Source organism: Morone saxatilis, unplaced genomic scaffold (assembly GCF_004916995.1).
Source record: "Morone saxatilis isolate NCDOM2014 unplaced genomic scaffold, NCSU_SB_2.0 Contig11, whole genome shotgun sequence".
NCBI lineage: Eukaryota > Metazoa > Chordata > Actinopteri > Moronidae > Morone > Morone saxatilis.
Window position 1 is genome coordinate 23,475,356 of NW_023339663.1, and position 17,067 is coordinate 23,492,422.

Here is a 17,067-nt window from a genome sequence, read left to right on the forward strand (position 1 = left end):
CACCCTCCCACCCACAATGTCTCAACCACTCAAAATAAATGTGAGGAAGTAAGGACCCAATATTGGTAATATGAAATCAACACTATATGATTCAACTTCACTGCTGATCAATGCTACTATGTTGCAGCGTTTGTACGTTTTGTTGCTGTTCGTCTCTGTAGCTTGGGGCCCCAACAGTTTTATAAAATCTACAGCGAGTTGTCCCTTCCCCCGTGTCTCTGCAGGATGTGGTCAGAGGTGGTGGCTTCAGGGCATAAACAACCATCTTTCTACTGCGCTTAGGACCAGCAAAAACAATTTTCCAGACATGATGTTAAATGTTCTGTGGAGGACGGAGCATAAAGCATTCTGCTTTCAACAGCAGCCAGTTCCTTCAGAGCTTCTTTGGGGCCTTTAGGACAAGGGATTGTATGGCCCCTGTGTGTTTTAAAGTTGTTCAAGCCCCTTCACAGAAAGTGATTTATTACTGGACTATAACACAGGACACAGTGTGCCTGCCCCATTACAACATCCCACCTACATTACCCGCCGGCTTGAAGGCCTGTTTGGTTTGGCCATTGGAACTATTTGGCAAAGCTCATCAATGGCACACTTTAAGAATATGAATTTGGATATACCAAAGACAAATTAGCATATTTAAGAATAGTACTGAACAAACACTATATCATGTTATTTCCATGAGAATGGTGCCGGCTATCATGTCACTATCAATTAAAGGCAATAAAAGCCCCCGAGAAAATGTGTATATACATATACATATACATACCACCCATATATATATATATATATATAAATTGGAGCATAGAACAATGTTTAGGGAAATGAAAATGGGATTAACATAGGTTACAGAAGTAAACACCTCTTCCTTCTAGTTTAACTAGGTGTTGCCAGTGCAGTATATGCAGCCCAAACATCTGATGAGTGGGTATAAAAGGATAACTAAAATAAATTTCACCCCAGTAACAGAAATGTGTTGTAACTCACCAATATGCAGTATAAATGTAAGAGCAGTAGCCTTGTCAGTCTGACGCCACATTCTTAGGGAAATTAAATGAAAATGCCACATTGCTAATGACACTGGCCATTTTCATTTTGGCTTGCAAGTCGAATATGACAGCCCTGAAAAGGCAGCTAACCTCGTACACTTTAAAATCTCCATCCTGTCAGCAGTTTGAATCATTACATTTTCTTTAAAATACTGTGATAATGTTAAATGAGCCAAGTGATCCCTTGGTTTCAAACCTTGATCGTCATGAATATAAATGATGAAATCATCGATTGAGTTCATTCTGAACTAATGTAGAGCAGAATGTAGCCAAACAGAGCACTCTGCTCAGCTAGCCTACCCTGAATAAAAATAAAGTTCAAAAAGTTTGAAGACAGTTTTTTGCCATTTAATTTTCAATTCTTTCAGGGCTCACATTGCATGGTGATGTTTTGGTTTTCCTCTGGATAGAGAGCAAGAGAAACAGTGAAAGCGAAAGAGACAGTGAGCGCATACTGGCACAGAACCGACTTGGTGAGTTAAGACAGAGTTGCCTCCAGCGTCATCCTTACTCTGGCTCTGCAGACATGGGCCAATTTTTTTCTGCTGTGAGTGTGTGTTTGAAAGCAAAAGGGTACATTAAAGTGCAAATAATATGTACTTGTATGTGATTGTGGGAAAGTCCCACAAGTCCTCTTGGTCTCTACGCTGTCTGCCTCCACGACCCACCACACAGGCTGACAATTTATGCGGCCGACGACAGCTCCCCCTGATCGTGCGCCAGGGCTCAGTGGAGGCAGGCCTCTAGAGCAATGGCAGCGCTACTGGCACTCCATCAAAACCCAGGAAAAATCTCATTAGGACTGCGGCTGGGTGCCTCCTGCTCTGTCCCCCACCCATCGCAACGAAAACACCTTCAGGACTGCGACATTCAAAGCAGCGTTGCAGACGTATAGAGGGGAGCAACACACATGAAAGGCCATTTAGCCAAGTGGGCAAGACAGGCAGAGCGACAGAGACAAGGAAAAATGTGGGAATAGCGGCGGCGCTTCTCCAAGTAAATGTCTGCTTCCCCTGGGCCTTTCAAACTGGAGACGGCTGAGGTCGCTGACACTCACAGAACAGTCACAAACAGAGCATTAAAGAAAGTGAGAGGTGATTATTCTCACCTCATCACAGCACGCTACAGCATGTCCAATATACATAGACGTATATTGATAGGTACTGTAAAGCTGACTACAGGTAGTATCATCAAATATAAATAGGTCAGTGCAACCCACGTGATGCTTGCTGCAGTCCTAGTACCAGGTATGTTAAAATGCACTTAACTTGTCATCAGGTCTCTGTACTTTGTCCCATAAATGTAGCGCACTTGGCAAATAAAATGATTTTGACTGATTCTGTCTAGCCTGGATAGGAGCCATTCGCTAAAGTTTATGAATTACTAATGGCGAAAACAGCTGTACAGCATGGGAATTTTCAAAAGCTCTAGTGCACATACAGCCCCAATGCTGAAAACCAAGAAGTGAAACAACAGAAAAACTCTTATTAGTTTTAGAGCTGCAAATTAGCTTATAGGTGTTGTGTTACTCGCAGGAGATCTCAAGAGAGGAAATACCCATCCCCCTCCACCATCCCAAAGAGTAAACTGAGATACACCGGAGGCAGTTTCAAAGGCCCGAGCAGCACAACTCTCGCAATCTGGAGCAGCGCCTATCCTGCAATGTGTGGTAAGTGCGGTGGTGATACTGGAGGAAAAAACTAAACGGACCACCAGTCATCATCAGACAGCAGTTTATACCTGAGTCCGGTCTTTTGCTTCACGCTAGAGTGCTCCTCACCTTCCAGCAACATTGAACAGCCTCATTCAAAGCCCCACGTAGCAGTAAAACATGACGTCCCGAGATGGAGCCAAGATAGAGAGTGTTGATGTGAGGTAGTGAAGCGCTGCACTGCCTCTGAGTGAGGCTTCAAAGGGGATCCGTTTTCACACATGAAATAAAGATCTCAGATAATCATATAGCATAGCAAAGCTGACGCGAGACGGTCCCATTTATGGAGGGAGGGGAGATGGGGCCAATTTTCATACAACACCTACAGGCTGAGAGCCATGGCAAATTAATGTGTCTGCATTTCTCTCCAGCCAAACAAGATAAATCTGTTTTCTGTTTGTTGTTTTACAAAAAAAGACTATCAGGCTCATCTTCATGATCCATTGAGGTAGTTTCTTGAATTTGCTCCAGCGGAACAGATGCTTGGGTCATCTGAAATGTCAGAGCTTTACAACAAACTGAACAAATGCATAAAACTGATCTCATGAGCACGCCGCAGTGCCAAGAGGAAGTCATATCTGCTGTGTTTTACAATGCAATTTTATGCCTTTGATAAGAAACTCAATGCCTTTCCAGAGGTCACGGACTGTAAATCTTTTGATGTTGAGCCCTTCACATGCACCATTACCAAAACGTAAGCTATCTGGTGGATGCGTTTAATCAGAAGCAGCTTACAGTACATTTAGAGCAGAGTTTTATTTTTTGGTACAAATGTTTCACAACTGGATAGCATTATTACAAAGTTACTATGCAACCAAAGAAAATCATAATTTAGGGGTTTCATCAGATGGGAAAGTTGTGCAAATATAATCAAGTGATTACAACACCCAGCTTTAAAACCATATGTAGGCCCCAAATGACCCCTAAAGCCTTCTCTTCTGTGTCACAACCACTTTGCCTGCCTTGATTTTTCACCACCTCTAGAGAGCTAAGCAGCCGACAAACTGAATAAATAATTGCACAAGTAAGTCCTTTAACTTGCCGACTAAGCAGGGCTAACGTGTAATTTGACGTCTGAGAGGGGGCATCAAAGACATGCACCTTCTCTCCAGACGCTGCGGCCCCATGCCTGACACCCCTCAGTCACGGCACACCCACTTCTCTTCCTGCACCCCAGGAAGGAAATTATAGCCATGGAGTTGGGATCCATCACCAGGCAGGTTGAAGGAAGCTGCTCTATGATTAAAGTGTGCATGGTCAGCAACACCAAGACTGGAGGGGTTTGAGGAGGCGGCACATGCCAGAGGGCTTACCGTGTTAACTCTAGTTCACGACACAGGTCATGCAGAGATTCTCCACACACACACACACACACACACACACACACAAACACAGACAGACCAGAAACACTGGGTGAAAGAAAAATCCCTGCATATGGAGGAGGTGCGGTTTAGTAGAGTTTTGCTTTGTGTGCTATATATTAAGTTAAATTATACTGAATGTTTGTGTAAACGAACTCTCTGACATTGCTGGATAACATGTTGCAAGAACACGTGTCTGTGTGGTGTGTGAGCATGTGTGTGTGTGTGTACATTCATGTGTAAATTTTTGTACGTGTTGTTTGCTCTCTGAATTTATTTGTTTTGGGGTTGTTTTTTTTTTACATGGCCCACATGGGTTGTGATTGGACGCTTTCCTTTTGAAGAGCGATACTGCACAGCCACGACTCATTTCTTCACGTCAGATTTACATTGCAAACACTGCTGGTCACATTACCTCACCCACATCAAAGGCTGCCTCCTGAAAGGCTCAGTGGAATATTAGCAGAGATTTACAGCCCTCATCTCTACGCTTCAGAAACATGCTGATCTGAAGTAATCTCCCTCGCCCTCTCCCTTTTTGTGTTTTACGTGTGAAGTTGGCCAACACTTTAATGACCCATTTACAAAACTTTTACACCTGCAAAGATAAGCTTTTACAACTCAGCCAGCCCCTCAGGCACTAAACCCTACCTGTTACTCAAGGTAACAACCTTTATTAGGGTTTGAAAAATATATAACCACAGCAATTAACATGTATCACACTGTTTATCAAAGCCATATCTCAACAGAGAGGGAGAGAAAGAGAGGATACAAGATGTCAAGATCAAGAGTCTAACTGCATGATCATTCCTCCAGCAATTTAGAGATACCAATTGCTGAGAGTGCTTTCATTTTCTACAATGAGAGAAAAATTGGGCCTCAATCACAAATGTTATCTCTCAAACTTTGTTTGTAAAAATTGAAAAAGACAACACTACCTCTGATGCACAAAACTGATGCGAGTGGCAGCTATTAGCAATAGTTTGAAGGCCCTTTAGCTGTGGACACTATCGTTATCTTCGGAATAAGTGAGACCAATACTACTACTGTTACTGCATGTTAATTATTGTCATCGAGTTGGCTGCAGCTGAACTTCTATGTAACTGTGCTCATAAACAGCAAGTCACACGCTGGGAATTAAGGTAACATGTGACCAGACAGTGTGAGCAAAGCCACTTCTGTTTTTATCCTCAAGTTTCTTTGGACGTCAGAGAGTTAACTGGAGAATCTGAGCTAGAGGTGAATCCTTAAAACACATTCTCCACCATCCAATGAACTCCACTTTGGGACCTTGCATTCCCAGGAGAGGGCTATGGTTTGGAAGGGAATGGAGACAGCCTGTCGCTTGGCCTTGATTTACAGGTGGTCTCTGTCTGCCAAGAGTAACAAATCACAACATTATGGCCCTCTGAATTCAGTAAGAGTAAAGCTCAGTTCCAAAGAATGAGAAAAGGAGAGGAGCGAAAGAAAAGAGAGGGAGTCTTATTCAAAATGACACACCTCATCTCCAAAAGCTTGTGTGGTTAATACAGCAATAGGATATATCACCCTTCATGAAGGAAACTAGTTTGCTCTGGGAACTTTAATTTCCTTGGCAAAAAGGGCAGAGCCGTCCCGCTGAGATGAGATGAGATGGGTTTACAGAGTGTGTGCACGTGTGTCAATCATAATTGCAAAAATAGGATGGATTATACATTTAAGACAACTGGTTGGCAACGTGCCTGCTTTCATGCATGTCGTGTTTAACAGTGAGCGTGTTACACTGTGTCTAGAGGGTCTTAGTAATTAGTCAGAGTTCTCTTTGAGGAGACAGTCTTTCAGTTGTCTGGGTGGCTTCAGATGCCAGTCTCAAGTGCTGCAAAGTGCAGGACGAACAAGGTTTTAGTCAGGAAGTCTACCTCAGGGGCAGCAAGAAAGTGACAGCCACTTCAACCTTTAACCACAGCCAAATGAGAAGAAACACTTGTGTAACTTGTCGTGCCAGCAGCTACAGCTTAAAGACATCGTAGTTCATATTCTTGCAGAGACAACTGATTCTTGACGTTTCTACAATATTCAATTGTGTTTTAAAAATTCAAAAGATTAACTAAAACATGTTGCTCACTTGTAAGTTAGGGACTTAGACAAGCCCACAAGCTCATGTTTTTTAATAAAGTCTTTTCACCAGGACATGTTCAATTAAAAGTTAGAATGCACACAATAGATGATGGTTTTTCATTTTCTTCCTAATGCTATCTGAACACTTTTGTAAGTTGTCACGGTTACACTGTAAGAGCACTTCTGCAGCCCGATATGATCCAGCCGCTATACACAGCAAGAGAGACGCAAACTGTGAATGAGGAGATGTCATAAAAGCTAATCTTTATAATCAGATCTCTACAATTCCTCCAAATGACAGTTGTCAGTAACATCTATAACTACCAGCCCATCTTATTTCATTCAAAGCCAGCAACTAAACCTCATCACTGCAATCAACGGCGGAGCTCCATGTGGTAGGTGGCAGTTATGAAAACCTCTGACGTGTGCATGCTGACCAGATGGAACTGACCTCAACACCAAGGTGGCCATTCTTCCTCTCTGCCTATGCACACATACTGTATATCCATACACACACACACACACAGATAAACGCACGGCATGTTTGGAGCAGACATCCTGCCAGCCACAAGCCACTACCTCTAAACATCCCTCACATCTGACCTTTTAACTGTGGACCTAAAGTCTCTGTAATTACAGAGAGTGTTTCAACTTTGCAAGTAAACATAGCAGCAGAAATAGACACTTCAACTACTATATACAAGTACGCTGGTGCCAGGGGCAGGTTTCTATTCATAGCTGACTGGAATTAGTGGCTTGTGTCACTCCTCACCATAATGAACTTGCAGCTGAGTAGGTTACTCCGCTGCACACTGCCTCCAAATTCTACTACCGATGCTCATACACACAGATACAGAAAAAATACAAAAAACAAATGCATGAATAAATTAAATTCAGTTAAAGGCCATGTCACTTTTATTGGTTTCAGAGCTCCATTGTATGCATTTTAAACATATGCAAAAATAACCACATCATCAACATACAGGAAACAGCACCGACATGTAACACTTTATGACTACACTAAGGTGTAAAGTTAAATCCACAAAAGTAGAGAGAGAGGGAGGGCTCAAATTTAACACCTTGTGTGAGCCTCTGAATAAGACAAAAGCTTATGAAATGTAAAGTTGACTATATGGAGTGTACAGATTGTATGCTAAAACACAGGAACACATTTCAAATACAAGCGTATGTCGAAGCAGTCCCCTAAAGAAATACAAAACCCTTTGTCCAACGATGCTGTTTTTTCAAATTTGAGCAAGAAGTGGGGGAGTGGTGGGTTTGACGGACAGGGCAAATGGCCCGTTGGGAAGCACAGGGTTGGCCTGCTTCATGGAGAGTCTACAGGGTGAGGTCCCCTTTAGGTTGTGGCACCTGTGGAGCATAAACACACCAGGGGAGGAAAGCTTTCCTTTCAGCAAGGCCGCTACTCTGTTTAGTTTTCATTCCACCAAAAACATCCCCTAACAGACAATCCAGACCTCCTCCAGCCCTGGCGCCACAGGAAGAGCTGAAGAGCCCTGGAACCTCTGTCTCTGGGAGGCACAATGCTCTCCCAACTCTGTTTACCTAAATCCACTTCCTCCGTTCCCTCTACCTCAGGTGGCCTTACAGCCCTGGTCACAAAAGCTCACGAACACAAGGAGGATAAATACAACAGCAGGGCTCTTGGAAGCTGTGGAGTCCATCACTGGTGTTTCCCTGTGACAGGTTCGTAAAAATAACAAGTGGAAGGGAATCACGCTGGGGCTCTACGTCAGTGATAAATGGATTCACATATTAGAGTAAACAAATGGCTAATGTTTGTATGTATATCTGCGAGTGTTTGTGTGCTTCATGGCATGTAAGTGTGTATGCACAATCCTCTGCATGTACGCACTCTCATGAGAGCTTGATAGCAGTTTTATGCAGATGCTGATCTCGTCCTATTTGAGAGCCACTTTGAGTGCTCCGTCAAATTATTCAGCACTTACTGCACGGGCCAGAGCACAACCCGCAGGGGAACCTGATAAACAAACAAGAGAGAATTATTCAGGGTTTAAACACTTAAACACCCACTTCAGCAGAGCCTTTTAAGTGGGTGATTAAAATGGGCACTGAGCTCCCACAGAAAGCCCAGAGGAGCTCAGCACCGCCACAGGATCCCAAGTCACCTAGTGTTTCCCCAGACCCACACACACACACATGGCAATTCCTAACCTGCAACATACATTTCTTACATTCATTTATGTAGACTTTTTGGTACACACACAGTTGATTACTTTTAAAAGTCTGAGTAGAAATAGAGTCTGAAGTACAGACTGAATCATACAATTGAGTCATCTTCCATTTGAAAAACTTGTGACCATTGCTTTACTAGTATTTTGCATGCTGGCTCACTGGGACACTTAATGGAACTGAGCCATCATTGATGTTGCTATATACACCTGTGCTACAAGTCAAAATGCCAGTGGAATAGGCTTATTTTTGCACAATGATAGTTGTATAAAACCAAAATAAAATGCAGCCCAAGCTATTGGTTTATTTTTCAGTTTTAATGCATGTGTAATGAAAGAGCACGTCTTCAGTGTAGTTTTCTGTAGTAAAAACAGCATGGTAACAAACACGTGGTGTCTCATATTTAATGCTGTAATAGAGGAAAATGTATTCTAGAAGTACTGCCTCTTCCATTAAAATCAACATTAATCTATTAAAGGAATTATATAAAATGTACATGCTTGTAAAAGTCTTCTTCATCTACCAAACTGACTGCATGGGACTACAGCAATTATTTGCTTTTCCTTCCGACTTAATATTTCAAGTCAAAAGTGGAAAGGAACAGCTTCCCGATGCATTAACATGTCTAAGACGCACACACACACACACACGAACACACACAAAGGTTGGGTTATAGGGGTTATAGATATATCACACTATTTATATAATTTACTAGGCGCATGCTTATCAGTTTTAAGCTCATCCAAGTCCAGTTTCAAAACAAAGTAAAACCAAATATCCAAATCATCCTAAAAATCAAACTATTTCTTAGCATTGTGAAATAAACGCCACCCTCAAGCGTGGAACAAAACCCTGCAGCCTAAATGTAACTGTGAAAGGGTGGTGAGAGACACTTTGATCAACAGCTATCCATCGCTTCAAACTGAGCATATATTTGGGGAAACAAAGCACAATCTCAGCTGCTAATCCCCTGAGATTTAGAGCACATTCCCCCAGAAGCCTTTGATCTCTGGAGTGCATCCGTACAGCTGACTCCAGACATACTGCACACTCACATGCACACGCATGAATAGATACGCACGTACATGAGCACCATTTCACTCATACTATTAAGATGCCGAATATATGGTTTTAATCCTAAGGACATCTGCAAGTGACAGTTGATCACTGCTTTTACAAACTTTAATGTTATGATACTTTTAATTAAGAGACCTCGACATTAAATAAATCTGACACTGCGTTTCTTAATAATGCTATTTGATGTCTAATGGCCATCGTGAAATGTATAGAGCAAGCAGACGTTTGAGAGCAAAAAAAAAAAAAAAGAGAAAAGTGGATAAACCTGATCAAATGTCTACATGCCACTAGAGCTTTACCTTACTCTGAACCACTATCATTCTTTCACAGAAACCCTCTCCAGAAGGCACCATTCACGGCGACCGAGAGTTATCCGCTCTGCTTTGTCACACAGAAGAAACTCCTCCAGCTTTTAGTAATCTATGTGACATACGATGCCGGATGTGACATTAAAGCCACCTGCATGTCCTCCAACCTCCCAGTCCCCCAGCTACGTTGACGTCAGCCCAAGACTTCCACCCCATCTTCTCATGGGAAAAAATTTTAAAAAGTCACAGAGCCCCTCTATGGCCAGGTGCTACCCCTCCTCCCCAAAGGCTAAGGCTTTTCTTCTCTTTAGAGTGTGGCTCCAAACTTTTCTCCCAGCCTCTTCAAAGAGCAACAACAGGCCCTCGGTCCCTTGGGAGCACAGAGGGGGTAGAGCCCGGTGGGAGAGGGGCATACGTCACACAGCACGCACAAGAGGCCAGCCGGTGGGAAAAGAAAGCGCACAGGGAGAGGACAGAAAGAAGGAGAGAAAGAGGAAGAGGAGTCTGCATTTGAAAGGTGCTTTCAGCTTTTAGACAAGGGCCCTCGCTTTGTGAAAACGACAAGGAGAGAAAAAGCACAACAGCAGAAGCGAAAGAGACGAAGGGGGCGCAAAACCTGCCATGTCTTTTATCAGACTCGGAGGCTGAGGGAATGCGTTTAAAAGCTTTAGGCCTACTTCCAAAAAAAAAAAACCTTTCTACTTGCAAAAAAAAATAAAAAATCAAAGGGCTGGCTGTGAGACAAGGGGGTTGGGGGCAGAAGTTTCACTGTGATTTACTTTTGAGTTGCATTCTGTCATCAGATGTACCTTTGATTTTTGTCTACAGTTTCATACAAGTGAACAAAAATATATACGCTTTGGAATTTTGAGAGCAGCGGCTTGGGAAGGCTGAAGGTGGCTTTTGCTACACAGAGGGTAGGGCTTCGCGGCGGAGGAGGAGGAGGAGGAGGAGGAGGAGGAGCCATCAGTGTCACTAGAAACACCTCCCTGCATGGCCCACTTCAAATGCAGCCTCATTTCATCAGCCACAACCAACACAGGGCCACAGGGTAAATTGAAGAAACAGATGGGGGCTAGGAGGGGAGAACCAGAAGAGGGGGTGTGGGCGTTTAAGAATAGAAAGGGGTAACTTTGTGAGGAAAAACCATTAAAATAGATTATTTTATGAAGCTACTTTTGACATGGTGCAAACATAATGGGCTTTTTCTTTCATCTGATGGCAAGAGACGCAACCTAATAAACTAACCGACAGAAATTTGAACTTCCAAGTCATAACTTTTTAAAACCTTCCGCCCTATCAATGTCTATGTCAGCAACATAATTCTACAGGTATCAAATTTACGGGTAGGTGCAGACACCACGCTGGACGCAGGGGAGAAAGTGTGTCGAGGCTCACATGGCCTGGACCTCGTGTTGAGACCCACAGATCCACCTGCCCACACCACTCACTCACTGCCAAACAAACACAGCGTCTGACTCCACGGCTCATGAATGGGTGTAAGAGTCTGCATGGAAACATCATTAAGCCTTCAAGTGCATCTCTATATCTCAGTCTATCTGTGTGCACTCAACCACAATTTCAATGTAAAGCCGTTAATGAAGGCAAACTGCTAATGTGGGCGGCTCTTCAAAACAATGACTTGTATGAAACCGGCATTGTTCCTACAGGGAATATGGTTTGGAAAAGATCAGATCAAAAGAATTCCAAGCGTAGACTCCCCACTGTTGACACCCGACCCACATTCTCTTGGACCCTGGTTCAGCTGGGAGGGGGGCTCAAAGAACAGCAGCTATAAATAACTGTCTCACCAGGTATTCTATACAATATAGACAGCTTTTAAAGCTAAGAGAGTTTCATTCACATTCTCTCACCTAAGAGGTTAGCTTCTGTTTTGATCTGAAAGCACAGCGGGGTCGAGCTTTTAAATTTCTCCTCACATAGTGTTAAGACGTCTAATACGGTTAAAGCATGTGATGCGAGAAACGTTTTCTTCAGAGGGCTATAGTTTGATCACTTAGACTTTTTAGAGTATGTCTTTTAATTAAAAGACTTTCACACATGGCAAGATAACCATCCAACTACAGAACAGGTTTGAAAACCAACTATTTAGGCAGCTTGCGCAACTCAATGCAACCCTACAGTAGTGGTGCCACTGTGAGATGAGAGGAAAAAATGGCCAATGTAGAAATCGATTTTAACGTTATAGACGCAACTACATCTGTAAGGGGACTCCTGGATCGATCTAAATGTACCATGAACCGGTCGAGAGTCTAAAGTTATGAATCGGTGGACTGAAGCTTGGCTACTAACTGCGCCTCCACGCTCATGGAAGGTAAAAGATCAACATCAGGGTATTGCGACAAGAGCGCAGAAAGAAACGTTTGGAAGGTCAGTACATAAACGTGTCCAACAACGCCGACACAATTTTCAGTGCACCATCAAATCTAAAGTCTTAAGTTTGGAAGACATTTGGATTCTACAAGAACAAACGTCTAACCATTTGTAAGATTTGTCGAACAGCAATTACGTACAGCGGTAAACAAATCGGAACACTCACCTGGTGAGACGGCATGGTGACACCTACGCGGCCAACGAGAAGTCTGTGGATGCTAATGCAGCAAACACGAGCAAGAACACGCAAAGCATGGATATGAAAAACACATGGATCTAGATACGTATCGGATCGCCTTAGATGGGAGAGATGCACACTCCTATTGTCGCACTGTCAAAAGCTCTATGTGTGAAAACTAGGATTTAATTTCTACCATCACACAAACTATAACTTCCTATATGTGTAGAAAGAAAACAAATGGTTTAAACTTTTGAATTAAACATGAAAAGATTCACTTTATGATCACAAAACAAAAAAGGGAAAAGCAACCAAATAAATATTGATGGTGAAAACACCTTTTTTCCTTTATTCATTTTCCCTCTGGGCTATAAAAGTCATTAGGCACCCAGACTTAAATTATTTATACACGCTGAGCTCCACTAACTCCAACATTTCTCAAAAACATCCAACCCTTTCAGCGGGGGCTCCTGTTCCATCCTGGGCCAAAACTTCACACACCACAAACGCATGAATATTTCTAAGAAAGAAGAAATGAATATTTCTTTTTATGATAATAACTTACGGTAATTGCACAGTAATAATGTAGTTTTAAAGCTTAAATTGCTCAAACCGTATGAACCCCACTCATAAAAATAAGTTTTAAAAAACATAAGCCACGCTTCCACCTAAAAGTACCCGGAGAAGTTCCAAAATTCCTTTTCAAGGAATAAAATGCAGATCTTGATTTAAAACCCGGTCCCTGAAGAAAGTTCCTGCTGTGGAAAAGCAACTATAGTTTCAGGTGTTTCTCATAGAGCCAATCCCCAAAAAATGACCCGGAGACACACAGCTTGCAGTGAGTGGGATCTTGTTACTATATGAAAAGGTTTACTGCAGCTTTGGGCCCATGTCAGGATTAGCAACTTTGACACCATGTGGGTGCAACATGTAAAGCCAGTCCCAACCCCAGACCAGGACATTCATAAAAGGACCACTACCCCTCTCATCACAAAACCCACCATGCAACACCACGGCTGCCCTTCAGGCAAAGCAAAGCTATGAAAAACAGCTTGCTGCGAAAGAGAAAACAATGGTGGACTTTAGACCTGACTTAGACAGGAATCAGTAGATATTTCAGTTGCCTAAGACTTCCTCAAGTCTGATGTTTGCCTTCACCAGCATGCCGATAAATCCTCGTACTAGCAGCTCATTTTTTTTAAGAATCCAAACCTGCGTGTGTGGTTGCGTCTTGCTTGCACGATAATGCATAGTATAACATGACCTTTACACCAGAACCACCAGCAGAGAATAAAGTTGTATCGCCATAAAAAGCAAATAATAGCATGATGATTACAGTTCTTCAAAAGAGTGAGCATCTAAAAGCAGTATTTTAAAAAGGAAAATGGTGCTACACACAACACCACCACCGAATATTACAGTCTGTGCTCTATTGTGTTCAAATGCAAGTGATCCTGGATTCTGAGCTGCATTTAATAGATAGATGCATTTCTGCTCAAAGCGTCTGGATCGTGGGTGGAGGAACTGATTTTCCTTTTGTCTTGATGGGCTCCAATTCCTCAAACATGCTGCCTTTGAGTGAGGCATCGCTAACCAAAGAGGCTTAAGGCTCCTTAAGGATTTCCTCACTTGACAACAACAGCACAGTGTTTACGGCAATGCCAAAATACAAAAACAAGCATGACCTCCAACATTTCTCCCCAGCCGTTACAATCCACACTTGTCACCAGACTGTCACACTGCAATGCTTTCAACTCAGGCTTGATCTATTGTTGCTCTAGAAGAAACTACTCAGATCAGTGGATAGGATGATACAAACATTTGTTACCTACATGAGCAGATGACAGGTCTCGCAAAGAAGTGTTAAGATCCATCCTTTCGTTTTGTCACCCAAAGCAGAGATTGTAGCAGACACAAAACAGGGGTGTTTTGTGGTTCACTTTAAGAGTCCCAGTTGTGTACATTTTCACCTTACAAGCAGATCATTCAGCAACATTTAACTCACAGTGTGCAGCCAACGTGAATAACACACCCTCACCTGCATTGTTACGTTTGCCCACCAACAAAGCTTTGAGAAAGTTTTTCAAGAGTGCATTAGAAGAGTAAGTCTTCGACAGACGGACAGACAGACCACAGTCGATAAACCTCGTCCCAAATCTGAGAAACACGCACAACAAGCAGGCGACAGTTTCTAATACGCTCCTTCACCACAGAGACGTGAACCTCGTGGACAGCGTCGTACTCACCCGTGCAGTCAAACCGCAGTTATTCTTGTGGTGACAGTCCCGTTGCTCGAGGCGAGAGCTCGTGCAGTAGTATTTCTGCTTCACGAGCCAGTCGTCGATTCCCTTTCTCGCCAAACAGGCATTGACTACAAAACTGTCGCCTGAAACAAAGGAGCGCATTATTAGCAGCTACAAACTCTGTTTTCTCGCGCTACACTCATGTTTTCCATTAGCGGTCCATCTTCAAAGAGTCGCTGCGCTGTAATGCTGCTCTGAAGAGCTGTGAGCTCACTCTGAAAACTGTTCTGCTGTCCACAAACTGAGACACATATTACACTTTCATCATATACGAGGAGAAAAATGAGCGCGCTTACCTTCTGGGCTCTCCCTCGGTTTACAAATCGCGGCTTGAAGGAAGAAAGTCAGAAGACAATGAGTACTGTTACTCGAAAGTATCGCAGCAGCAGAAAGAAGAGCTATAGCTGTGATTTCTCTCAGGAATAAGAAAGCTTACCATGTTTCGAGTGCAGTTTACCCATTTCTATGCATCGAGTTGGAGTTGAAAACCATCAGAAGAATATAATCCAAAGAAAGAAAGGAACAGGCTCGGATATCCAGACAGAGGAGCGTCCGTAGAGACCGAGAGCAGACTGCGCTCAGTACAGGACCGTATGACTGGAGAGCCAAACGAGCCTTTGATCCTGAGCGCCGCCACCGACGACACACGCACACACATACACATACACACACGACGATATACGACTTCCTGCCCACGCTTTCAGAATAAAAGGCTTAATTGATGAGACGCGTCGGCTTCACAAAATAATGATTAGCGAAACGAAAATTCAAAGCACATACGGCACACCACTGTTAGGTTTCTAAAAAGAAAGTAAACACATTTTCATATTAATACTTGCGCTATGATGGCCATATAAGTGCACAGCCTCATTCATGAGACCAGAACAAAAGGTTCACAGACTATTCTTAAAGCCTGCACATTTTAAAATTGCAAAACTTCCTGCAAACCTTAGCTAGTAGCTGTAGTTAAACCATTGACTGTAACAACCTAACCAAGCGGTCCGAAGCAGTCATAGAGAAGCCCATTTTGTGTCAATTTCATATTTGCGTGCGTGTTTTTATTTTGAAAATGAATGTCGTCACTTCCGGCGTTATGTGGCTCTGTCTCTGGCAGAATTGACGCAGCTCGCTCAGCTTTCTTCCCTCCTGTCTCTCTTCAAAGCGCAGAAGAGGCGTCAAGAAAACCTACATTTCACTCTGCAAGCAAATGCATTTACATTTACTGACAGTGTCAGCGGTTCCTAAAACTTGGGGACTTCCACGGGTTCCTGCAGGGATCCCAGGACAGTAGCAGATTAATTGGGACCAACCGCCTTAGTTTACATGAGTCCACATGTAGTTTGTAACATCTAGTTTGAGCGCAAATAAGATTTGCAAAGGAAGATGTTAAGAGTTTGTCTCAGTGGAGCAGGACTGATGATTCCTCTATGAATAATTAAATTACCTACAGCCAACATCCCAAAGCATTAGCTACAAGATCTTTTCCATACTTTATAATGAATTAACACCCTCGATAGAGCATGCCGGTATTAAATTACTGTTTATATCCCCTCTTGACCTATAAAGCTGTTCATTTCAGTAATAAACCATACCAGCAATAATCCATTCAGATAGGCTTCCTGCAGCCAAAATCATATCATATTGTGTTCTGTGGTCAGCATGAGTCTGCCTGTTTGGGGTCTTTGACATGAGAATAAGGTTTAGAAATCACAGTCTTATTGGACTGAGGCAGCAGATGAAAGCAGGCTAAGATTCTTTTGAAGTCTTCAATTATATAATAAAAGACAGAAGCCACTGTGCCACCTTTCATGCCAGGCTCAATGTGACAGTAATACATCCCCACTGTGGGCATCATCTTGTGAGAAATCATTGGTAAAGGTTCAGATATTCTGACGAGATACACATGCATCCCCCACACCTGAATCAAGATTAAGAATGTTTAATTTTAAGAATTTTGTATCCATTGTTTTCCAATCTGGAATGATCACTGATTAGCATTGTTCTTTTTCTCTGAAATATAGAGAAAAGTCACGCTATGATTAAAAAAAAAATATGTATATAAAACAGTATATTTCTGTACAGAAAAAAGAACACACTGATATTAGGATTCTAAATGGAAGACCGCTTCTGCCGCTTCATTATGTGTGTCATTGATTTTTTAAATACAAAAATGAAATATGGAAAATATAGCATTTTGTCTTGTCGCTGCAGCATTTCAAATAATTCAATCTATCTTCCAAAATTAAAAACATGAAAAGAGTTCATGTAGAACAGGAATTAGGTTTTATAATATAAATGCACTATTTCACACAGGGCCGGATCTAGAAAATGAAATGAATGAATGAAATACTCTTTGGAATAGTTCTGTTCAGAAAGAG

General features: G+C 42.5%; 1 protein-coding gene across 1 annotated transcript in view; it reads right to left on the minus strand.

Annotated features, from left to right (window-relative positions):
- The window catches only part of nkd1 (NKD inhibitor of WNT signaling pathway 1), a 29,375-nt gene extending 14,043 nt beyond the window's left edge, over positions 1–15,332 (minus strand). The window contains exons 1-3 of the mRNA XM_035652508.1: positions 15,126–15,332; positions 14,986–15,018; positions 14,633–14,772 (exon numbers count right to left, since the gene is read on the minus strand). Coding sequence (XP_035508401.1) covers positions 14,633–14,772; positions 14,986–15,018; positions 15,126–15,150 — 198 coding nt within the window. The 5' untranslated portion in view covers positions 15,151–15,332. The remainder of the gene's footprint in view (positions 1–14,632; positions 14,773–14,985; positions 15,019–15,125) is intronic.
- Between the last annotated feature and the right edge of the window lie 1,735 nt (positions 15,333–17,067).